The following is a 15,772-nucleotide window of genomic DNA, read 5'->3' as shown; positions in this document are numbered from 1 at the left end:
CAACAATAACAAAATGTAGTACTCTCTGGTATTTTCACATACATCATTGCTATCACAGCAAGTTCACTGACCTGCATCACAGAACTACTTATTTTCTGATTAAGGCCAGGTTAAAGAATGCTTCTCAGGAATAATATCTATAGTTGTTTTGATTTGACAACAAAATCAAGCAACCTCACCTCATAAGCACATTTTCCTGCAGGTTATCAATCACTGTACCCATTTGTGGAGCATTGCAACATAATCATGAAGCTCGTCTGCCTGTTTCACCATTACAACTTCTGGCTTTGGTGTTACAATGCTCCATAATTCTTTGCTGTTATAATATTCAAGGTCACTCTTCGTGATAAATAAATTAAAGATTAATTTTATGCACTATGTTATTATGGAATTCCACAATCTTGCAAAAGTTCTGGTCTGCATTTTTCGTCTTCTTTACATTTCACAAAAACACCAAACTTTACCATGACTTGCCAATTTATTGTGAATCTTTCTTTAGAAATTCAGTTAACAAACAATACTTATTCCAGTTTTTGAGGCACATTAATTTTAGCTCCGCTCTAATATCACTATACATTCTTATTTCATAAAACTCAATTTATTAACTTTCATATTCTCTCTGACATACCTCCAACTCAGGCAGAAAACAATTATTTTTACGTAAACATCGATTTACTCTTGTATTACACTGTTTTAGTCTTCTACTTGACTGTGAACATATCATGGGTAGAACTGTGTCTTATTAATCTTTATATTTCTTTTTTCTAGCACAGTGCATAGTGCAAAGTGCATGTTCAATAACTATTGAGTAAAATAATTAATTGATTAGATTAGTTTAGACTGTTAATTTTTGGTTTGACAAAAATGATAAAGATATCAAACAACTGCTTTACTATATTTTAATATAGATTCTTAGGAGAAATTTTTGCATTCCTGAGATTCATCAGTCCCTCATGTTTTCTTACTTCCTCTTTATTTGGGTATGTAATTTTCATTAGTATGCTAGTATAGCAACAAACCATTTTGAGTGACAACTGCTAGTCGATTAACCTATGATGTTTTCAATTCTCCGGAACTAGCTCTGTGATTGAAATCAATAGTAACATTAAATGGTTGATTCTCTCTTTTGCCAATGCAACAAATACTTCTTGTATTTTAACAAAATGTATAGCCCCTATAATAAATATGGAAGGACATTGCACATTCCATACTATTATTTTTCCTAGTCAACTTTATAATTACTTCAACAGTCAATTCATCATTTTTATTCAACTGAACTCAGCTCAAACAGTTAAATATTTAGATCTGATTCTTTTTTCAAGAAAAATTAGAACTGAGTTTGAGAGATGTGTCTGTCTGATAAGTGCAGCGGCAATCTAAAGGGCACAAAATACTTGACTTTAGGAAATGATGTGTGGGGCATCACGTAATATGTACAGAGGATTGCTTCTGAATATATTGCCAATGTGGCAGACACTTTTCATCCCCAAACAACATGAATTATCAATCTATGCCCAAGTAATTTCTTCTAGATAAAGAAGGATACTGTCTGTTTATAGACCATCAAGACTTTATTCCAGTGGGAAAAGCTGGGCCTACAGCACTTTTTTTTCTGACTTTTTGCATAAAAGTCATGTCAAACAGAATACATGGACACTATGTCTTGAATTTTCTGGTCCTTTAGGTCAGGTGAACGTCTTATGAATTCCATTGAATAAGGTCTCAGGAATTCAAGTTGAATAAGTGACTTGGCAAACTGCTAATTGGCAAGTTAATATCAGAGTTGTATAGCTTCGAGGTGAATTCACATAATTGATTTAAAAAAAAGGAAAGGAAACAAAAAAATAAGAATCCCAAGTATTTATCCATTGGTCTCTCTTAGCAATAACAGACACAGGCAGACTTTTAAATTTACTTTTTCCTCTTTATCCTGAGATAATCAACAATTTATTTTCTTTTCAGTATACCTTTTTTGTCCATTTTATGTGATTTGCTATAACTTCTTTTTCACTTACCTCTGAAGTAGAATTTGATTGAGAAGATAAATATAGCTAAATTCCAAATACCATTCCCTCTTGTTTTACAACAATTAGAACACATTAAAATGAAGACTTGATTCATGACACAGCACCTAACAAACTGTTAAAAAACAGTATAATTACTATAATCTCAAAACTAAAAATAGTTTACTTATTACATTCTTAAAATCACTATATGCTAATATAGAAATTTTATTTAATGGCACTCAACAACAAAATCAATACTACTCATAAGAATTCATTCAAATAGAGTGTTGTCAAATGCATGACAAAAGAATGCAACTGATTAAAGAAAAACAGTAATTGTAAACATGTTAATATATCTCTAATATTTGACATTATCCAGACATCTTTTATATTTGATTTTAGATATAACAGATTTATTCTTAAAATCCAATAGTTGACTAATCATGGCATCTTTCAGGTTTTATCTACAAGTGGAAAAATTTGGTATCCATATTTAACACAAAAAATAACTAGAGTCTTACATAGATTAAGGGGTTGAAATGATTGTCCCAGAAGCACCAGAGCATAATGAGCAATAAACCCAAGTTCTTTTATACGAAGAAAAAAACTGAGACCAAAGAAACCTGTACTGACATCCTTTGATGATGGGAAAATGGAAAATTGCAGTAAAAAAAATTATTGACCTTGACTATGCATGTTTTCACTTCGTTAGGAATTCACAGCTGTTAAAGGTAATGATCGTTCTTATGGTCACATATGGCATAACCAAGATTATGTTATGAATATGCTTCTGATGTCATGGATGTCATGAATGAATTCTGTGCACCATAAACCAATCTTTAAAAAAAGACTATTGTCTTAATATGTGAATTTAAATTATCATATCTTTTATAAAATTTTTGTTTTTTAATGACTAAAATTAATTTCCTACAATTGACATATACAAAGATAACTTATCAAAATGTAAACTGATTTTGTTAATAAAAAGTGTGAATATTCTAACATGACCTCATTAATTGTGATACCTTGGACGTTAAATCTTGCGGTTTTGAACAAACAACAAATATTTCTTAAAATATTTTTGGAGCCTTAAAAATAAAACATTGCTGAAATTTATGATATTATTATACTTATTTCCTTACGTGGAATTTAAACATAAAACACAGACTGAAGATATGACCATTTATATGATGATAAATAGTGTTGTGTTAATCACGTTATTCATGGTCATCACTTGATAACTTTAATATTCAAAGAGACCTGATTGTTAATTGCAACTCTTACATATATTTTGAATTACAAATGATATATTGGTTTGCATGTTTCTTAGAAATGTTGGTATGTGCTGTCCAAATTCCTGCAAACATCATGTTAAGGTGGGGCTGACCTTCTTGGGCATTTCCTGATGTCCTGTTGTCACTGTATGCCTGCAGCACTGTTTCCCTGTTTCATCATGTGGGGAGGTGGGAGTAGGTAATGGAGCTTCTGTTAAAAAAATTAGAAAACTTTAAAAAATAGTTCATTTACTTTAGACTTTCCAAAAAACACTGGACTGGACATGGTGCAGGAGGTTATGAATGGATGGGGAGGCATTTGTCATGAAGGAATAGGATATACTGATGGAAATTACACATGGATGGAAGAGAAGAGTGAACATAAGAACATGTCTAGGAAGGAAGTGCATGTGAAAGACCACGTATTGTGAGTGAAAACATAAGAAGTATGAATATTGATCAGTCAATCAATCAAGTCTTCAAGAACGTTTACTGAGTACATATTCTTTCTGAGAACAGTATACCATAGCAAATCACTGGATGCTTTGTAGGTTAACACTGACTCATCATTCAATATTGTTTTTGTCTTGCAGCCCAATGAGTTATTAATATAGACATATTAGGACCAGCTCTAAGGACAGTCATCAGGAAGAGACAGTCAAGCATATCACAGAAACAGATATAAGCACGCAACTAATGTGGTAGTATAGAGTAGCCTCTGGAAATGAAGGCTATCCTCCAATATTTAAAGGGATACCTTGCATCAGGAAACCTAAGCTTGCTGAACAAAATGTGAATGGGCTGAGCCAACCTCAGGGAAACATACTCTGGGGTCATGGGAACTAAAGACTACACTAAATCTACATGACAAAGGAGGTATTAAAGCAGAGGCTAAGTGATCTCTTGATGTTGACACTATAAGGATTCTAAGTTCCAGAGGGCAGTTGGAGCTTGGCCTGTGAGGCTGCACTCAATTCAGAAATGCAAGATTGTTGCCACCGGAATGTGTGGCCCCTCATTCCCAGCTTACACTTTGGAAACATGCTCCCAAAACACTACAGCTTCTGCATTTGAGACTTGTTCAAACGAGGTATGAATAAAAGAGTAAGAACTTAAATCATCCAGCTTGCTCAATTACTGACTCATTCTTTGTTAGCTACTTGTAGAGCACTACGCTGTGTCAGTACTAGGAATGCAGAAATGAGTGAAAAAGTACTCTTCCTCAAGGAGCTCAAAAGAGTCAGTTTGGGGTGGGGGTTGAGAAAGGGCACGTTATTCTCAGCTTCTTGCTACTTCTTATGTTATTGACTTTCTTCATCAACAATAACTTGAATATTTAGTAAAGAAAAGCAAAATTATACATTTGAATAAGCTCAAGGAGTTTAACTTCATCATTCATCCACACATGAATATAGTCAATAAACTCTCACTGGGCACTAAGTATGTGCTAGGAACCCTCCTGGTTACTGGGAACGTGACAATGAATAAAACGCCCAGAATTCTCACCCACATATTAATTATATACACATGGATGACAGAAAACACTTCTGTTAAATTATAACTAAATTATAACATTTGACTGCAAAATACTAACTAAAAATAATAATCTAATGAATAGAGTATGCAGGCATTATTTAATTATCATACAGTATTAATTTTATGGTTAAAACATTTAACAAGACCAACAATCAAAAACAAAAACTGTCAAATTTTCTAATCATATTTCACTTTAAATCTACAACGAATACTCCTGACATTATTTAAAAAATTAGACATTCATAAAATTATAATGCTGAAGCAGAAAAGCAAAAAATGGCAAACACTATTTTCTCTATTTTACTACTTCAGAAGGAAATTACATATCTCTGTATCCACCTCCACTCTCCCAAAAAAAAAATTATCAAAAAAAAAAAAAAAAAAAGAAAAGACAGAAAAAGAAATCCATAGAAAGTGGCCTAAGGGCCTATAGAAGAGAATATAGATTTTCCTCTTGAACTGTGTTCTTCATATCGAGACACTAAAGAATGGTGGTAGAAGTGTGGTTTCTATAATCAGACTCATTAGCTATGTAATCCCAGGCAAGGTACTTGGGGGCTATTTCTCTGTACTTCTGTTTCCTTATCTTTGAAAAGAGGGCTAAAAAATGTACTAGCTTCATAGGGTTAATGTGAGAGTTAACTAAGTTAATATATGGAAAGAATTTCACACTTTTAAAAGCACATAAGTGCTTACAAATGTTTGATATTTTTTTTTCTGTTATACAGTCAACAGAATAGGGAAGTAACAATGCATGTCAGAATCTTTACTGACAGAGGTTCTCAGAGCACTTGAATGAAGAATTCTGAACCAAGAACTTGGGCTTTGTAATTAATCTTCAGTGTCAGATATTCTCCGGGCAATACAGCAGCAGAGCAAGCTGCTATAGCTGGTGCCTATATGTTCCTCCTCATGGCAAAGTGAAAGAGCCAAATTCTGCATGTACTGCCAGAATCCCCCAGCTTCATAATTGCCACTACTTTTTCCATTTTGACAGTATAGATTCTGTTCTGCTGGTTGGCTGAGATTGTCTGGCTATGCACAGTGGAAAAACTATTACCAAATCATTCCAGCCATAACTTGTGAACTTATTCAGCAATAGAACATTCCTGCCAACTACAAGCTGAACAATTCCTTCTTTTGTTCCTCTCATGTATTTCAGACACAGTCTCAGACAAGGCTAATCAAACCAAAGTGGAAAAGGCCTGAAAATTATCTGGTGAATGTTTGAAGTAAATCATTAAAGTGTTTTCAATTATCCAAAGTATGATGATCCATACTACAAGGAAAATGTCTAAAGTTTAGGCTTGGCATTGGCCATTGGAAAATAACAGAAAATGATTTGAATTTGTTGGAGGGGAGTGTACCAAACCTGAATTCATGACAAATGTGCATTTACATTTTTGGCCTGTGCAGAATTAATCAACATCCCAAATCTGTTTTAAAAACTCCACCCTAAGCATTTGCTTATTCTTCCAATAAGAAGATACAAAAAAGCCCACAGTATGAGAACATAACTTGAGTAGGTTTTTGAGGAATCATGATAGGTTTTACACTCAACTTGCCACATTTCCTTGTTTCCTTTATGCTCAATGACATGTATTTTTAAAACATGTCTCACGTGCAGGGTCACAGTTTGATTACAGAAGAAAAACATGTATCTGTATTAAGCCATCAGATTTATCTGGAGATCAAACAAACACCCATAAACTACAAGCTGCAAATACTTACCAATTGAATCTGTGTGTGTGAAAATGCTTTACTAAGGAAAGCTCTGTTCAAATGCTAATCATTATCCAACTGACTACATTAAAAGTCCCTTCAGGGAATTAATAACCTCTTACTCATCTTTATAACACCATCCTCTGAGAATCAAAGGAAATTTGTTTATTGCCTAAACACAACTAAAGCTCAGCTCTTAGGCTAAACAGCAGAGGGCTATTGGATTCTCAGTCCAGATTTCTTAAAGGAGCCATATATGCCTGGATATAAAAAATTGAAATGCAAGGTTCAGTCTCATTATTAGTGGCCATTATCTAAACGATGTGTTAGTGCCTTAAAGGAAAAGTATTTTAAAAGTATTAGAATATAAGTATGCTGTTGAAATTGCATAGAAGACCCAAGAAAAGCCTACAATACAAATGCTTAAAACTGGATTTAATTATATAATAGATCATATATGTAAACCAATCATATGAATTAAATAAAATACTAAAAATTTTTATTATGTTCTATTTTTTCCCAAATGGAAGCCTACATATAAGTTATTTGATAATGTTTTTGTGGGGTTTAAGACATGAATCTTAGTAATATGCTTAAGTAATTATTGAAAAATACAGAGCTTGACTTTCTATAATAATACATAATAAGATTTTTAAAAATGTAAACAGAAAAAAAATAAATTATGAAGCTTTAAATTTTATTTCCACTGAAGTTACCAAAAAAGCAATGATAAAATATGATATAAAATCTAGTATTTCTTTTTTATAAAATACCAATTCTGGTTTGAATTATGTATTCTATGAATATTCAGAAAATCAGCAGTTAAATAACAAACACAACCCTTGTTTTAAAATTCACGCTTAATTGCTAGGTTTCCTTCATTTTACTTGACATTATAGCCATGTTCCATGTGTAAACTCATGGGCAAATATTTGCATTATAAGTTTTTTCAATTTCTGCTGAACTGCCAACTGTATGCTTTGCTCATAATCTTTAAAACATATACCTCATGCTTATTTGTCTTTGCCCAATAAGTGTTTGAGTTACAGAAAATAGCACAGAGTGACTTCTTTATTAATCCATCACATTAGCAAAATAAAAATGTGAGTTTTCAGGATTAAAATATGATCATCCCATTTGAGTGCCCAGTCTCAAGGGAATACATGCATTAATACTCAAATTAAGAATTTTATGATTTGTGCAAGTAATATTATCTACATATTTCACTAAATAATGCAATAAAAAAGAATTACATTTATTAGCATTTTAGAATACAAACTAGTATATCTGCAAAAAGAATCAAATCAAATAATATGTATGTGTATTAGTCTGTTTTCATGCTGCCGGTAAAGACATACCTGAGACTGGAAAGAAAAAGAGGTTTAATTGGACTTATAGTTCTACATGGCTGGGGAGGCCTCAGAATCATGGCAGGACCCAAAAGACACTTCTTACATGGTGGTGGCAAGAGAAAATGAGGAAGAAGCAAAAGTAGAAGCGCCTAATAAACCCTTCAGATATCGTAATACTTATTCACTGTCACGAGAATAGCATGGGAAAGACTGGCCCCCATGATTCAATTACCTTCCCCTGTCCCTCCCACAACATGGGGGAATTCTGGGAGATACAATTCAAGTTGAGATTTGGTGGGCAGAACACAGCTAAACCATATCATTCCACCCCTGGCCCCTCCAAATCTCATGTCCTCACATTTCAAAACCAATCATGCCTTCCCAACAGTCCACCAAAGTCTTAACTCATTTCAGCATTAACCCAAAAGTCCACAGTTCCAAGTTTCACCTGAGACAAGGCAATTCTCTTCTACCTATGAGCCTGTAAAATCAAAAGCAAGCTAGAAACAATGTTTCTTCCTAGAAACAGTGGAGGTACAGGTATTGGGTAAATACAGCCATTCTAAATGGGAGAGATTGGCCAAAACAAAGGGGTTACAGGGCTGTGCAAGTTTGAAATCCAGCGGGGCAAATTTTAAAGCCCCAAAATGATCTCCTTTGACTCCAGATCTCACATCGAGGTCACACTGATGCAAGAGGTGGGTTCCCATGGTCTTGGGCAGCTCCGCCCCCATGGCTGTGCAGGGTACAGCCTCCCTCTTGGCTGCTCTCACCAGCTGGTATGGAGTGTCTGTGGCTTTTCCAGGTGCACAGTGCAAGCTGTCAGTAGAGCTACCATTCTGGGGTCTGGAGAATGGTGGCCCTCTTCTCACAGCTCCACTAGGCATTGCCCCAGTAGGGACTCTGTGTGGGGGGCTCCAACCCCACATTTTCCTTCTGCACTGCCCTAGCAGAGGTTCTCCATGTGGGCCCCACCCCTGCAGCAAACTTTTGCCTGGGCATCCAGACATTCCTGTACATCTTCTGAAATCTAGGCAGAGGTTCCTAAACCCCAATTCTTGACTTCTGTGTACTTGCAGGCTCAACACCACATGGAAGCTGCCAAGGCTTGGGGTTTCCACCCTCTGAAGCCACAGTTTGAGCTTTACATTGGCCCCTTTCAACCAAGGCTGGCACGGCTGGTACACAGGGCACCAAGTCCCTAGGCTGCACACAGCATGGGGACCCAGGGCCCAGCCTACAAAACCACTTTTTCCATCTGGGCCTCTGGGCCTGTGATGGCAAGGGCTGCCGTGAAGGTCTCTGACATAGCCTGGAGACGTTTTCCCCATGGTCTTGGGGATTAACATTAGGCTCCTTGTTACTTATGCAGATTTCTGCAGCTGGCTTGAATTTCTGCCCAGAAAATGTGATTTTCTTTTCCATCACATAGTCAGGCTGCAAATTGTCTAAACTTTAATGCTCTGCTTCCCTTATAAAACTGAATGCTTTTAACAGCACCCAAGTCGCCACTTGCACACTTTGCTTCTTAGAAATTTCTTCTGCCAGATACCCTAAATCATCTCTCTCAAGGTCAAAGTTCCACAAATCTCTAGGGCAGGGGCAAAACACCACCAGTCTTTTTGCTAAAACGTAACAAGAGCCACCTTTATTCCAGTTCTCAGCAAGTTTCTCATCTCCATCTGAGACCACCTCAGCCTGAATTTTGTTGTCCATATCGCTATCAGCATTTTGGGCAAAGTCATTCAACAAATCTCTAGGAAGTTCCAAACTTTCCCACGTTTTCCTGTCTTCTTCTGAGTCCTCCAAACTGTTCCAACCTCTCTGCCTGTTACCTAGTTCCAAAGTCACTTCCACAATTTCAGGTATATTTTCAGTAATGCCCCACTCTACTGGTACCAATTTACTGTGTTAGTCTGTTTTTATGCTACTGATAAAGACATAGCCAACACTGGGAAGAAAAGGAGGTATAATTGGACTTATAGTTCCACATATCTGGGGAGGCCTCAGAATCATGGTGGGAGGTGAAGGGCACTTCTTACATGGCAGTGGCAAGAGAAAATGAGGAATAAGCAAAAGCAGAAACCCCTGATAAACCTATTAGATCTCGTGAGACTTATTCACTATCATGAGAGTAGCATGGGAAAGACTGGCCCCCATGATTCAATTACCTCCCCTGGGTCCCTCCCACAACACGGGAAAATTCTGAGACATGTAATTCAAGTTGAGATATGGGTGGGGACATAGCCAAACCATATCAGTATGTATTGAAACTAATTTTAGCTTTAAGTTTTATTTATTTTAAATAAATATTTATTATTTAATAAATACACTTTATTAAATTAATATAATTTAATAAATTATATTAATTTAAGTATAATTTAAATTAATATTGCCTGAAAACTAAAAACCCATGTTGTGACATTAGGCATTCAGAGTCTAAATAAAGAAAGAGTGCAGTATTGATAGAGAATATTTTCAGGCAGTATTTAATTTTGGACCAGTTATTTCTGTAGAGCAAGAGAATTTATTCAACTGGCACTAGCAAACAGATGAAGAGCAATGGAGGATACTTCCCTCCACCGAAAAGGAAATGAAATGCTTTTGCACCTGCCTCTTCAGGATAACGGTATAGGTGCTAAATGGGCCCGTGAAATGCCACACATAACTGGGATTAGACTGTGGCAGGACTGCCTGGAGATAAACGTCCTTATTTATGAAATGTAGGCAGAGCAGGAAGATAAGCCTCAAAACCAAAGAGACTAGCACTTCAGGAGGTGCCTGAGAATTTGGAAAGCTAAGTGTGGTGCAAAAAGTAATTCTGGGACCATGGGAACAGAACTGACATTGTGGCTGCTTTCCTTGAAGTTTAGACTATTATTATTCCAGAAACAGTCCAGAGAAATGGGAAAGAAAATGGAGTAACAATTTCCAGACAGTAAAAATGACATGTTTATTTTTCTTTTCTGTCTTTTCATTGCATGAGTAATGTAGGTTATATGCAAGTATCACTCACACATATCAAATTCTCAAAATAACATGTTTTAAAAATGTGTGAGTGTTTCAGATTTCACCTAAAGAAGAAAATAATTCAATAAGATAGCCATTATTTTACTTTAATATTACTTAGAAACTCTTCATTGTTGAAAATCTTAGCTAAATGGCTCTTCATCTTGAGATCATTTCTGTTTCTATAATAATTTGGCAATGATCTCAAAACAATTTGAAAAGCTAAGTAAACAACTCAATAAAGAATATTCCTTTTTAAAAAAATTTTTTTTTAGAAAGTAGGTTAGAGCTAACCAGGGGCTCTAGGGAGACAGAAGTGGGGAGTCCTTATTTATTGATTTTGGAGTTTTTGTCTGGGGTGATAAAAATTGTTTGGAAATAGATAATGATGATGGTTGCACAGCATTGTATATGTAAACGATGCCACTGAATGGTACATTTAAAAATGAATAAAATGTCAAATTTTACTTATATATATCTAACCACAATTTTTAAAAATTAATAATGCAATATGCCAAAAACAATTGAATTGTACAAATAAGTGAATTGCAGGGTATGTGGGGGTATATCTGAATAAAGTTGTTGGAAAAAAAAGAATATCTCTTCTTATGAAATAAAAGAAAATGTTTTTAGAAGATGTGGTCATTTTAGGATGAATAATCAGCTCTCTTTTGAATACGAAGAGTTTCAAGGATTAATTTTCTTAACAGAATACCAAGACCATCAGGAGAAACCCTCTTTGGGACACCTTTCTGATTCTGAAAGAAGTATAAAGGAAATGAAGACCGAAGTATAAAGGAAATGAAGACCGAAGTATAAAGGAAATGAAGACCTCAGTTTATATTCCAGAAATCCACCAGAAATAGGTTAATCCCAGCTTATTTTCGAAGGTCAAAATACAAATAGGACCTGGATCATGGCAGGAATTTGAAAAAGCAATGAGAGATGAAACACCGTCTAGGGGGTTAACCAGATCTGATGATTGCTGCAATACACTTTTTAAAAGAAAAATAATTCTATAATTGAAAATAAGTTAGAAAAAAATCTAGCCTAATAGAAAAATTCCTGTTATGAATAGATTTAAATCATTTATTTGGTATATTAAGTCACAAATAAGAACTCTAGCCTTTTTTTCTAACTGCTAAAATAGTTGCAACATTTGGACTGTTAAGCAGTAAATAAGTAATCATCTTGTGAACATGTCTATATTTTTGTCTTTATTTTTGCATTAGTTGGATAGTTTTGCATTATTCACTTCTGCCTCTTATGTTGAAAACTAATGTAATCAAATTAAATTCTGAATACCAGTGCTGGTTTCAACATTCCTACATAGGAAGAGCTCAGGGGCATCAATCTGCTCAGAGACCTAGTCTAATAAATCTGTTTTACATAAGTAGCACACTCTTTTTACTTCAAGCCTAAGCTCATTTTAAAAGGCCAAGAGCAACAAAAAAAAATGGATATTATGCAGGGAAGGCAAAATTTTACTCCATTCTTTTGCTATCAGAAACCTCTGGATTTCACTTCTTATAAACCAAGATTCAAAACTAAGTGCTGGGTATATTATCAGGAAACAAAAGGAAAGGGCTTCCACCAAAATATGCTCCCCTCTTCCTGTGACCTTAAGATGCTGAAGCTCAAGAACATGTAGCCAAATTATTTCCATTGCCTGCATGCCTGTGACTCCAGCATCACAACTCCTAGATTTGATATCTACTGGATGGATAAATTGGAGAAAGTCGTGATTCAAAGATATAAAAGAGTAGAACTCTACATATAAGGTTTGCTACTATTGACTTATTTGTTTATTTACAAGGGGAGATTAAAAAAAAAGAAGGGTGAGAATGTCTTAGAATGTGTCAGGTATATAAGATTCATCTTGTTTTATCAAAAATGAGTTTACCAGAATTGAAACACTCACACAAACACACATGGTTATCACCTCTAGGAAAACAAAAGCACCACCACCACAAACAACCCTAATGATAAGATTTTTTTTTCAAGTTAGTAAAAATCTTTCTTAGTATGCTTTGGGAAGTGGAGAAGCTCTGGCAGGAAATTGCTATCCTTGTGAAGCAGATGGTAGAAAAGATTTTGAAACCAAGATCAACCATGGAAATGATTACAAGACTCTAATGAAGCATAGATCAAGGGTCCCTACTGCAGCATCCATATTCACAGCACAACTCTGGGAGCCAACTCCATCTGCACCCATGAATCTCTGTAATTCTCAAATTAAATCTTCTTTATATAGTAAAATATCTTCAAAGAAACTATTTATCTCCAAAAGAGAAAAACATAAAAAGTTTGTTTTAGTTTCTTCCATTTACAGCTGACAAGATAAAAATAGTTATCATATTTCACATCATATCATTGAATGTGAAACAGAGTATATAAAAAACAAACACTAAGATCTCTTTACTTTTCAGTAAAAGGTGAAAAAAGACAGCCTCTCTTTGAAAAAGAAATCTAAGATACATATTCTACATCTGCCTACATGAACAATGTTGTTTTAAATTATGGGTACATTTTACTGTCTCAAATAGTTTATTGAAACAATTGAATTGGGAACCACTATTTATAGGTTTCAATGAGGCGATTACAAAAAAAATTCACTGATACTTAAAATTTCTACATGCAACAATCTAATAGAATAAAATGATCTTTTCCAAATGGATCCAAAAAGCACTGCCCATGTTTTGGAAATTATTTGGATCTTTGCATTGTTAAATGCCTATAGCCAATAATACATAATATTAGGTAAGGGAAACAGTATGGCATACCCCAATTTTTTTTTTTAAGACAGGGTCTTGCTCTGTCTCCCAGGCTGGAATACAGTGGTGATCATAGCTCACTGTAGCCTTGTGTTTCGCAGCCCAAGTGATCCTACCACCTCAGCCTGCTGAGTAGCTGGTGCCACAGGCATATTCTACCATGCTTGACTGATTTCTTTTTTCATTTTCTGCAGAGATGAGGTCTCACTATGTTGCCCAAGTTTGACTCTAACTCCTGGTCTCAAGTAATTCTCCCATCTTGGCCTCTCAACATGCTGGGATTATAGGCAAGAACCACTGCACTCAGCTGGTTTATCACATTTGTCCTAAGAGCATCAACTGATGACCAAAGTGACTTTAGGTGATTAATGAAAAAAATCATTAATAATTATGTATTTATTTTAATATTACTTAGAAAAACATAACTAGTTTACCAAACCAGTAATAAAAAATTTCATTTTCAAAGAAATATATTTAAAAGTCAATATAAAGAAGTAATTAAAAATGCAGGTGATAAATCAATGTGATTAAAAAATACATATTTGAAATATAAATGACTAATGTGTGGGAAATTTCTTTTATATAAGTCAGATAGTCAAAAAGCAATATAACTGGATGCCTACTGCTCTGTCTCCTCAGCTCTGGGAGTCCTGAGGAGGCTCCATTACAGCCTCTGTTGCCCTATTACCTGTAGGTACTGGGAGATATGTAGAAAGGATGCTGGCACATCCTGGAAACCAGAAAATGGCATTATGTCAAGACTTAACAACTCTGAAGTTTCTTTGAAGTTCTACCCTTGCCAGCACACACGTGCCCATGGCTGTCCCACCATCATGCAGCATGCACATGCCCCACTGCCACACCAACACAAATGCACCCACAACTGCCCCACCACTGTTCACTCACCTTCATCCCCCCTGCCTCTGTTGGTGTGCACTTGCCCACAGCCCCCTGAACACAACATACTGCCTGGCTGGAGTGCTTTTGCTGGCAGCCCCATTGGAGTGTTGTTGCCATGGACTGTGAATGCATGGCCCCCTACTAAGTGCAGCAGGTGCTTGACCTCCAGGGACCAGAAAACAAAGCTACATTCCTGGTCCTAGCCTGCCAGGGTAAGAGCATGCAGCCCAGGAGTGCTGAGCTGAGCCTTGGCCCTGGAAAGCATACAGAAATGAAGCAATAAACTAAACCCAACTGATATCACAATCAAACCCTAAAGGGCATCAAAGAATATAAAAGCCAAAAGCCCCATCCAAAAAACTTCAAAGATTAAATGTAGATCAGTCCACACAGATGGGAAGGAGTCAGCATAATGATTCTGACAACTCTAAAATCCAGAGTATCTTCTAACCTCCACGTGACTACACTAGCTGTGCAGCAATGATTCTTAACCAGATGGAAATGGCTGAAATGGCAACACAGAATTCACAATCTAGATGTCAAGGAAGCTCAACAAGATACAGGACAAAGTTTAAACCCAATCAAAGGAAATCAGTAAAACAATTCAAGCATTGAAAGACAACATAGACATTTTAAGAAAGAACCAAACTGAACTTGTGGAAATAAAAATTTCACTATAGGAATTTAATAATGCAATTTGAAGCATTAATATACTAGGCTGAGGAAAGAATCTCAAAGACTTCTACGAATCAACTCAAGTAGAAAAAAATAAAAATTTTTTGAAATGAACAAACCTCCAAGAAATACAGGATTATCTGAAGAGACCACACCTATAACTGATTGGGATTCCTGAAAGAGATGGAGAAACAGCAAGCAAATTGGAAATCATATTTGAGAATACTGTCCACAAAACCACAAAAATTTCCCTAACCTTGTTAGACAGGCTGACGTGCAAATTCAGGAATTTCAGAGAATGCCTGTAAGACACTACACAAGACAACCATTCCAATGCATATAGTCATCAGATTGTCCAAGGTCAATGTGAACAACAACAACAAAAATCTTAAAGGCAGCGACAGAGAAGGGACAGGTTATATACAAAGGTAATGTCATCAGTCTAACAGTGAATTTTTCAGGAGAAACCTTACTAGCTAGAAGAGATTGGGAGCCTATATTCAGCATCCTTAACAAAAAGCATT

At 35.6% G+C, this 15,772-nt stretch overlaps 1 protein-coding gene across 10 annotated transcripts in view; it reads right to left on the bottom strand.

The window, feature by feature from the left end:
- The window catches only part of PRR16 (proline rich 16), a 388,847-nt gene that overhangs the window by 175,061 nt on the left and 198,014 nt on the right, over nucleotides 1-15,772 (bottom strand). For 2 of the 10 annotated variants that reach the window (XM_016953675.3, XM_063810606.1), the window contains exons 2-3: nucleotides 3,394-3,491; nucleotides 2,016-2,139 (exon numbers count right to left, since the gene is read on the bottom strand). The exons of 7 other annotated variants lie outside the window; for them this stretch is intronic. Coding sequence is in view for 1 of the 3 variants with exons in the window: in XM_009449550.4 (XP_009447825.2) it covers nucleotides 3,394-3,405 (12 nt within the window). In the remaining 2 variants the exon portion in view is untranslated. The remainder of the gene's footprint in view (nucleotides 1-2,015; nucleotides 2,140-3,393; nucleotides 3,492-15,772) is intronic. One more of the 10 variants, XM_009449550.4, reaches the window with a different exon arrangement.

The sequence above is a fragment of the Pan troglodytes genome, chromosome 4 (genome assembly GCF_028858775.2).
Source record: "Pan troglodytes isolate AG18354 chromosome 4, NHGRI_mPanTro3-v2.0_pri, whole genome shotgun sequence".
Taxonomy (NCBI): domain Eukaryota; kingdom Metazoa; phylum Chordata; class Mammalia; order Primates; family Hominidae; genus Pan; species Pan troglodytes.
The sequence above is the reverse complement of the archived record's forward strand: the minus strand, read 5'-3'. Positions and strand labels throughout refer to the sequence as shown.